The sequence below is a fragment of the Taudactylus pleione genome, unplaced genomic scaffold, assembly GCF_031769625.1.
Source record: "Taudactylus pleione unplaced genomic scaffold, aTauple2 ptg000619l, whole genome shotgun sequence".
NCBI classification, from domain to species: domain Eukaryota; kingdom Metazoa; phylum Chordata; class Amphibia; order Anura; family Myobatrachidae; genus Taudactylus; species Taudactylus pleione.
In genome coordinates, this window is record NW_028285021.1 from 3,512,070 (window position 1) to 3,522,547 (window position 10,478).

A 10,478-nucleotide genomic window follows, 5' to 3' on the forward strand; every position below is an offset into this window, starting at 1 on the left:
ACTAGGAGCGCCCTCTGCTGGTAAACTTCGCAGCAAATTACTATCATTTCTGTGATTCAACCCTCTCTAACCAGGATGTCCTACATTCCACTTCCACACTGCCCATACTTGGGGATGCTACTACACCCTCAGCCATGAATTGTTTTGGGGTCTTGCTGGCACATCATTTTTGTACTGTTCTGATACTCCAAGTAACTCACAGAATAATGTTGTCCCATGGAGAAATCATATTGCAGTTTTTATTATAGGGACACTGGAACGTAGTATGCCCTGGGTCATTGTTTACATCCCACACATTGTCAAGAAGAGCAGTTCTGTTAGGCACAATTACTGCTGTGAAAGCCGCATTTATCAGGCCAATGATCAACGGATTCAGATGCGGTTCAAAGAATTACGTAGTTGTCATTGTGGAATATTATTAATTACAGTCTTTGCTTCTGAGGATCCTCTGATCGCTACGCGGCTTCCCAAACTGTAGGAGTGGCACCGGGCCTTAGAACTTATGTTACGTAATGTTGGCGGGTCATGTTTTAGCATTTCCTTATCTACGCAGAAATAAGAAAAATGATTTGCACAGCTACATAAGCACACTTATTGATGAACTTGGTATACAAATAAGTTTGAAGTAAAACCCTATTATCACAATGTATTTGTAGTTGGGAGGAATGTTTTATTGCTTTTTTTAGTGGAAAGCATGAACTATCTCTGCTGTCGTCTTACATGGCAGCACAGAGTGGTGGTACAAATTCTACTTTCCATATGTCCTTTTAAGCGTGATCTGCTCAATGCACTCGGTGTGAGGATTAGCCTTTCTGTGTATTATTTTCTCAGTAACAGCTCTTTTTCCATTTTGTGTGTACTCTTATGTTGCCTAGGATCTCTTTGATTTATCATCCTGCCTATCTGTGTATTAATACTGTCTATTTTTATATTTCCTAAATCGCTGCAGGAGTAAGCAGTCTGAGATCAGCTTTGAGGGATTTTATGACTCCCGGCTACTTTCCCCGGTGCTGAAAGATCCTGTTGAACTTCTGCTGATGAGCACTAAGGATTGTTTGGCAGTGTCTCTGCAGGACCGCAGAGCGCCATTGGCTACAATGGAGAGCCTCTCAGACAATGAGTCCGTATACAGCTTTGATTCAAGGCGCTCCTCTGGATTCCGAAGCATTCGTGGTTCCCCCAGTCTGAGAGCTGTTCTAGAGCGTGATGAGACACATTGCTTCTTCATCGACCCCACCATTCCAGAGGAGAATCCATCCCTAAGCTCCCGCACTGAGCTTCTAGGAGCAGATGCCCTTTCTAAGCACTCTCAGGAGAGCCAGCACACCGAGATTGTTCAAAACAGTGGACGTTCCTCGCCAGGAGACTTGCCACCCTGGGAGGAGGAGCTGGTGGCAGGTGCAGAGATCACCAGGGTGCAGACCCCAACCCAGGAGGAGCTGGCTCTACAGAATGGGCGCCTCACAGACGTACCAAGCCCCCAAGTGTTAGAGTTTGCAGAGTTTATAGACAGTCTGTTCAATCTAGACAGTAAAAGTGGGTCTCTACAGGACCTCTACCATATAATGGTATCGGAAGGAACAGACCGTGAAATGCCCAAGTCTGTTAGTGATCAAGAGATTCTGCTAAGGGCACAGTTTGAGCCAAATCTGGTGCCGAAACCTCCCCGACTCTTTGCTGGCTCGGCAGATCCTTCATCTGGCATATCTGTGTCGGCTTCTTTCCCTCTCAGCTCTTCGGGTGAGCTTATGGACCTGACACCTACAGGAATGAGCAGCCAGGAGTGCCTGACACCTGATCCCACACGAACTCCTACGTCAACAGGGCCCAGTTATGGCAAACAGGAAGAACTGCTCATCTCGGCTCTCTAGCAGAAAGCACACAGGAAACTGGATGGAGGATATGTAGTGGGAGGCAGCTTTAGGAGCAGAATCCTGCAGGGTTATGGAGAGATGTACCAGAGCTTAGTTACCAGTGGTAATTGAGTTGGCAGAAACAGCTGCCCTCCTGCCATTAAGTTCTTTGCCCGTGGCACCACTGTGTTGCAGACCATGCAGCAGCTAAAAGGGATTTCAGAACTTTTGTGAAGATCACAAACCCAGGAAAGTGATGCATTGCACTAAGAAGATGCCGCCCCATGGCAGTCTTGCATGACTCATCCTTTACCAGCCAAGGCTACCTTGCCAACCAATGTCATTGGTCTGTTTAATGTTGGGTTTTACGAGAGAAGTGAATCGGCTTTCAGGGTCGCTTTCTCAACGTCTGCCCACGAGTATTTACATAAGGCCATACTACTACACTTTGCCCAGTAGAGGCACATAGTCATACTACCATGTTTCACTCACTGTTGGGCAAACAGGTACAACCGTCTACATTTTGCCCCTTCATTGCTTACATATTTATATGTTATGTTTCCTGTGCAGATGATATAGATGAATGCATGAGAGATGGGAATGAAAACCTCGGAGAAAGGTGTATCTCGGTCATTGGCTTCTAGTTGGCATCAAGCTGTAAGGGCCCCATAATTACACTATAGCAAGGTCAATAGCAAGTACTTTAAGACTGTGTGCACAATTAGTGATGTCTTCTACTCCCTTGAGAATTGTGTGTGATGGGCCCCAATGAGGTAAAAGCATAACGCAATTCAAAGAAAACCAAGGCAAGTGGGAGCTGCTTTATACTGCCATATTTGTTACCACACATTTCCTGGTCTCCTGTCTTGTCTCACTTTGGTTTACTTTATTGACCGTACATTTCCCAGCCTTAGTTGTTGCAGTAATCTCCTTTTTAGAGTGCACCCAGTGATTACTAAAACATGAAGGCAGCCAGTTTGTTAGTCACGACAAGTCAGCCTATCAGTTCACTAGGGACTGGTGACATCACTGGGACATATAAAGTAGGTTGTGTCTCAGTGATATCATTGGTTCCCATTGAATCATGTTGGTTAAATCTGTAAAATAGATATTCTAGTGTAGACATCTGGTACCCTTGAAATATATTATATTATTATAAATCAATGAGGCATTCTGTGCCTCTGAAATAAACATACAAACTACTAACTTCCATCTTTATTTTCTACAGTAGGAGGTTCTGTAATTATTTGATACATTTTACTAATCAGTTCTAAAGCAATTATATCACCAAGCCATGTTTAGATTGCAATACCTTAATAGTACAATCTCAGTGTGTCATTTCACTGTATTATACCAGGATGATGAATTTTGGGTCAGTTCTCCACACGAGTGCATCAGAAAATGCTGCTGTTACTCTAACCAATTAGAGTCTGTATTTTTTAATAGATGAAAGTCGAAATCTGATTGGTTAACACGACCTTAGTGCAATCTTATGCTGGGCACACACTGGCCGATTATATCGGTCGTTAAATTGTACGATCAATATATCGTGGGTGCGTCAGTTAATCTGTACAGACGACATGTCTGTGAACGACGTTGTTCACAGACATATCACGTCGGCTGTGCAGAACAGCCGATGGCAAATATATCCGCACATCGTGCTGCGTGTACGGGCGATCAGCCGAAAGCCCATACACTTGCTGCAGAGTCATCATGGAGGGGGGCGCAACGTGTCCTCCAGCCAGATGGTAAATGACGGTTATTCAGTGTGTATGAACAACCATCATCTGCAGATCCGTTAGGTGTGTACCCAGCTTAAGGTAGATCTGACCCTCAGGATAATATTTGGAGGATCTGATGGTCTGCATACGTTTTTAGGTTTATTATTCCTGCCATTTTTCTACCATTGTAGAAACCTGCTATGAACTTTCAGGCTGTGGCAAACTTGCCCTTATTTAATGTTTTAGAATGATGTGTGCCAATTACCCCCGTCCCCCTCCCTGATTGCTATTGTATTATGCCCTGACTGCAGCGGTGTCACTTGGAAATACCTGAAGAATTCTGAGCAGTTGTGTATGTGTGTGTGTATGTATGTATGTATGTATATGTATATATGTATGTATATATATATTATATGTGTGTCACACAGGCGGCACTCAGGACTGATAAATACAGTAACACTTAATGCGGCATATATTGCCATATATATATATATTAGTATGAGGTATAAATGTCAGATAATGCATGTGTTACATACAAGTGTAAGAGAGATGTTGAATGGGAGGTAAAGATCCTCTCCTACAACATATAAGAGAAATGTGCTAAGATGTATAATACTGCAATGATTATCAGCTTGTCGGGTGCATAAGGTAGAGCTTCTGGCAAGCGGTTATCTGAAATAAGGACTGCAAAACGCAACAATAGTGCTTGGCACTTTAATGTAATTGAGACTCTTCTAGCAGCAATGGGTTAAAAATCCAAAGTATTCTTGATAACTTTTTGTTTTTTGGTACGAGATTAAACCAATTGCTCTATATATAAATGCAGAGAAGAGCCATGAAATGTTCATAGCATGGTACAGCGTCTGCTTATTACTGTGTTGTTTGAATGATGCCTTTATGTCTAAATAGTCGGGGCTAAGGCGCCCTAGGAAGGCGTACTAAGTGGAATGCAAGTTGCACTGACGTTCCCGACCAATTCCCGGTTTTACAGCTTTTACAGTCGTGTTTCAGAGCTTATTGCCTTTTTTTATTGTGTATTTATTGTCCCCTTTTGTTTTGCTGTATGTAGCCGTTTTCTGTTTACATCTTTCCTCGTTGTGGTGGTCCTCCTATGGGTTACCCTATCCAAGCCTCACCCTCGGCCTGGCAGGGACATCTTAACACTGGAGGTATTTCATGTTCTTTGCACAGTAGCTATTATATAGGGGTGTTCTATTTTGCTCAATAAGACAAGGCAGCCATTGCAGTGTTTTCAGGAATGCACGTTTTGCCAGATGACAGGATAACCACTAGTGAAGACCCCTGTGATTATTTTATGTATTTTAAGTGCTTTCTGTGTGCCAACGAGTGCAGCGTCTTTTATGGATAGGATTTGCCTTCTTGGGACTTGGCCTCCTTTTTGTTTCGCCGAGCTCTTCCAATTAAATATTGACTTGGCCGATCTTGAGAGCTGGTCTAGCCCAGGTGTGAGAGAGCACTGTTCTATGTCATTCACCCTGCCATCTGTTATTTCAACATATATGTAATATTAATAAGAAAGCTGGTGCCCTCGAGTCGTACTGTGAGCTGGTACCTTACACAGTGGTGCTCTGTTATGTCACTGCCAGGGCAGTGTGGCACTCAGGACTTCTCTTACAATATGAGAGGCTGTCGTGTGACCCTCTCCCCCTGAGTGCCTTATTGGCTATTGATCTCAGAATAGTTGGCTGAAGAACCTTTCTTTGCAAATAAAAATGCCTTAATTTCCAGGAACCTCTGTGCCCAGCTCCCACCTCAACGCCCTTGCCCTTTGTAACACCCTGTTGGTTGATGCCACCTGGCAGGGCACGGAGGGATTGACCTCTTGGTAGGAGGCAAGCTATTGTGCATGTTCTAGTTCCACCTGCTGCTTTGTCTTGTGCCATTACTCCACGTCACTTGTAGTTTATGTAATAAAAGCAAACAAACTTGATATTGTAAAGAAAGCGTAATAAAGATATAACATATATGATAAATATATAAATATATACATATGTTCTTGTATATTCTATACAGACTGTATAAAGGGATGGGCTGCTCCATGCCCTGGGCGGTAGTACAATCCCTGATTTTCAGCCTGTATATACTTCATTACATTAAACTAAATTTATCCCCATATGAAGTTTTAAAGCAGATAAGATGGAGGTAAATGAGATCAGCACAGTGAAAGCCTCCGAGAAGTATTATGGTGCCTCAAACTGAAAGCACCATTTAGATGAGTTGTGCCAAAGCTTTGTGCCATTTAAATACACTAGTAATTACTGCTTGTAATGGACCCAACGACTACTGATCGTGTAGGCAGGCATTTTGTGAGATAAACTAATGTTCATCCTATTCACTAAAACAGAATGACCGCAGTGAGGCATGAGGTACAGAGTGCCTCTTGCTTTACTGATTTTACGATTTCTTAGTGAATTGATCTGCATTCTGAAGAATATGGTCTCAACTCACAAAGTGGCTGCGTCCATTGTGTGTAGGTAATGGGGTACACTTGGCTTATCGCACGACTTGCCATTGTGGCAACGGTTCTTTACAGTACAGCCACCATATGACATAGGTATTGTATAGGAACAGACATTTCTTTGCACTTACATCTGTTTAATGTAGAGATGTAGCTTTACTGCCTTGAATACAGTTATAGGGAATGGCTCCTTAGAGATTACTGTATCCTAGAACTACATAACACTCTTTCCCTCATACATAATACAGAACAGCACAGGGTAGCAGTCTGACATCTCAGCTGGTTATTCTGGTATCCGCACCCACTGGCTGTTTACATGGTTTATGTTGTACAGTGGCTTGGTCTCAGAAGAGAAAGGTGCAATGTAATTATCACAGTCCTGTTTTACACTACCCATGAGATGGTAATCACAGGATAATTTATTTTTTAACAACTTTTAATGAATAGCAGATTGGTCTATTGATGAAATGAACTCTATAATCCTGCTCACTAATGATTCTGACGTTTTTGTGGTAGCAGTCACTCACATCTCCCTCATACGTTACCAGACCTCCTGCCTGCGTATTAATACAAGGCCATACTATCATGGCGACACTTAACACTATGCCTGCGTGTGATCCCTGTAACATGGACCATTGTTTTATAGCCTCTATGGTGAGCCTGCCAAGAGATGGGATGTGGGGTCCCCCATTCCTTGACTCACTATGTAACACTAAAGATAAAGTTTGCATTTTGGAATGGCACTGAAGATTAATAAAAAAAAAAAAATCAAACTTGCTCTTTGTCTTTGAGTCTTTATTTCAACAATAATTAAGTGTCGAAGGAACAACGTTTTTGCCACAATGAAGGATTGCTGTTCCTCCCTGCCAATGTTTTGTGAGATATGTAAGGATTCTTCCACCTACAGCCAACTTTAATCCATTGGTTTGTACATGCCTTACTGCAATTGTCCTTGTGCATTTTCCAGCTGTATCGTATTGTATCTCAGAACAGAGGCCCTGATTCAGAGCCGGACGCTCTGACAGAGCGCTCGCTCTGAATCAGGGCCGGCCTTCTTGTTTTTTAGAGCGGCCTCCTGGCCGCTCGCATAGCTGTGAGTGACCACCCACAGCTGTAGCGAGCAGCCATGATGATGGTCGCGATGGTCAAGACCATCGCGACCATCGGACTTGTGATGTCAGTGGGGCCGGCCCCAGACGGTAGGCGTTCCCATGGTAACGCCTCCGTCTGGGCAGCCACTCCCCCGGCCCGCCCACCAAAGGGGGGCATGCTGTCATAATCGACAGCACGCCCCCTTTGGTGCGAGACCCGGAGCGACGGATTGCCCGTCGCTATCCGGGTCTTGCGCATGCATACTGGCCTACCATCGACCCTGTTGCGAGCGCACAGCGCTTGCGTCCGGGTCTGAATCAGGCCCAGAGTGCACAGCGGATACAGAATTTACAGTACATTCACCACTGGAGAGCTCAGGAGGAGATTGAAATGTATGTAGTAAAGGATTCAGCAGGACATATAAAAAACAATAAATTAACGTCTCAATGCTGACAACTGCATTAATATGTTTTTAAAGATGTTTTATCACAACATGGGGACTAGCCAGCTGGTTATCTGCCAAATACAGAATCGAATGTATGCCCATTGACGCTACCGGTCAAAAGTTTTAGAACACCCCCATGAACCAAAAGGGCTACCAATGCTCTCTGGTCTACGCCTTTGTTTGTCAAGGGGTTATTATCCTACAGCAAGATAATGACCCAGAAACATACCTTTGAGGAAAGAACGGTAAGCTACAAATAATGGAATGGCCAACACAGTCTCCAGACATTAACCCCCATTGAGCTGGTTTGGAATGAACTGTACAGGTGAAAGCAACCTACAAGTGCAACACCTTTGTGGGAACTACTGCAACAGTGTTAGGGAGAACTTCCCAAACAATAATGATTTCCATGGCAGAAAGAATGCCCCAAGTGTGTTAGACAATTCTATATGAAAAGGTGGCTAGATTGTTGCGGTAAACCTATTAGACTAAAATTTTGTTAAAATGATTGTATAATTTCTTTTTTCTCCAACTGTTTATTTGGTCTATACTTTAATTTCACAGTAAATAATACAAGAAGTGACTAGAATTATAGCGCTAATCCCACTAATGAAGCATTTACTATTTGTCACAAAAGATAAAATAAACAAACACTTCCCTTAATGAGATGATCTCTCTCTTGGTTCAATGGGAAGTATCAAGTTCTAAGCAGATGTTTTCCATATATATGTAAAACAAAGCATGATAACGCAACATAGTGCAATTAAATACGGTTTAATAGACTGAAAAATTCACAATAAGTTCAACATTTACACTCTGATAAAAATTCCTGATGGATAAAAATCACTATAACACAGGTAATGAATGGAGATGTTACCACAGAGTAGTGATAGTGTAGCGTATAGATCAGGGGTTCCCAACCACGGTCCTCAAGGCACACTAACAGTCCAGGTTTTAAGGATAACCATACTTGAGGACAGGTGACTTAATAAGTACCTCAGTTATTTTGATTTAACCATCTGTGCTCAAGCATGGATATCACTAAAACCAGGACTGTTAGTGTGCCTTGATGACTGAGGTTGGGAATCGCTGGTATAGATTATTTAGAGTTGGAGGCTCCGGAACATCAATCTCCACTATCTCTGTCACCGCTGTCCAATCTTTTTTTTTCTCCAACCCACAATTTCAACGGTCCTTCAGTCACTGGCCAATGCGTATCCAGGAACGCTCTTCCTCAGGACAGGTCTAAGTACTCACTGATAATGGTAGATGGTAACAAATCGGGCAAATTTTCTACTCACACAAAAGCTCCAAATACATCCTGGTTGTTTTTGATGTCTGACAAAATTAATCCTAGTGTGTCCTTTTTGTGAAGAATATACAGTAGCTTAGTGCAGGAACTAATGTACACCGAAGTGCCAAAAGTCATGGGATAGCAGTATGTAAAGGTAATGGTAGGTGGTGTCATCGTACTCTGACATCTTGGAAATGCCCAGACCTGCATCAGTTGTAATCTGACATCTCGTGAGTCAGTTTGAACACCAGCTAGGCTGCTCATGGCAAGACAACATTAATTATCGGAGTTGGAACGGGGCATGATAGTGGGTGCCCGACGGATGGGACATTTAATTTTAAAGGTTGTGTGGACATTCAACATTGTGCAATCTATGGTGTCACGTCTGTACTGGGAATACCTCATGTAGTGTTCACGCTAGGCCCTATTTTTAAAGGGCAAAATGCGCCCTGCTCCTTTTAACGGTGCCCTGCTAAAACAGCCTGGCGGCTGCCGTTCAGTGACGGTGGGGCCGTGCCCCCTTTTCGGACACCCTGCCCAGCCTAATTCTAGCAGGAACAATAGTCATGGAAAGCATTACCATCCAGCGTGGACAGCGCAAAGGCTGACCACGGGTGCTTAATGATCGTGACCAGCGGCGACTGGCCAGAGTTGTCCGTGGTAACAGACAAGCGACACTGGCTCAAATCACATCCACAATCAATGCAGGCGGTAACTGATGCATATCCAGCAGGTAAGTGCAGCGTTCTTTAGCTTCCATGGGTTATGGGAACAGAATACTCATCAGAGTGCCCCTGTAAACACTATGACACCGGATCCCAGTGCCTCACCTGGGCTTGTGATGTTGCTAATTGGACTCTGGAGGACTGGCAACATGTGACTTGCTCCAATGAGTCACTGTTCCAGTTGTTTTGGGCTGATGGTAGGGTTCAGGTGTGCTGCAAACCCAATGAGGCCATGGACCCCAGTTGTCGTCAAGGCACCAGCAGGATAATGCACTGTCATTGATCACAAATTATCCATAATTGGTTCAAGGTGCATTCTGGAGAGTCCGATGAACGGTGAAGCCACCACATTCACCCAACTTGAACCTAATCAAGCATTTATGGGAAGTGGTGGAGAGGTCCATTCACAAGATCCTGCACCTACAAATATCAGGGAGCTGTGGGAAGCTATCCAGATGGCATGGGTCAACATCTATCCAGAAGTCTTCCGTCCACTTGTGGAATCTATGCCACGTCGAGTCCTACACGATACTGGGCATCTATCCTATGACTTTTGGCCCTTCATTGTAGGTGATTTAATTTCCCTATACATTGCTGTACTCAGCAATGGTGAAGGTTGTGGCAAGGGGGAGGACTTCTACAAGAAGCCATGGAGTGATTGGACCCAAGCGCCCCTGGTAAGATTGCAGGATGGTTGTCCTATGATCTAAATTTCCAATAGTTGTTGCAATTACAATGATATGGTCATCATATTTGTTTTATCATGACATTACAACATCAACCGCACACACATATGTGTGTGCGCTCTAAGGTGGCACTATGTAGGGGATAGGTATTAATATTTTTGCAGGGTGGTATCTTTTTTTTAG

The 10,478-nt window shown here is 43.6% G+C and overlaps 1 protein-coding gene across 2 annotated transcripts in view; it reads left to right on the forward strand.

Annotated features, from left to right (window-relative positions):
• DAGLA (diacylglycerol lipase alpha) overlaps positions 1–6,796 on the forward strand; it is a 47,990-nt gene extending 41,194 nt beyond the window's left edge. For both annotated transcript variants that reach the window (XM_088454531.1, XM_088454530.1), the window contains exon 20: positions 950–6,796. In XM_088454531.1, the coding sequence (XP_088310657.1) occupies positions 950–1,871 (922 nt within the window). In that variant the 3' untranslated portion in view covers positions 1,872–6,796. The remainder of the gene's footprint in view (positions 1–949) is intronic.
• Positions 6,797–10,478: the final 3,682 nt, after the last annotated feature.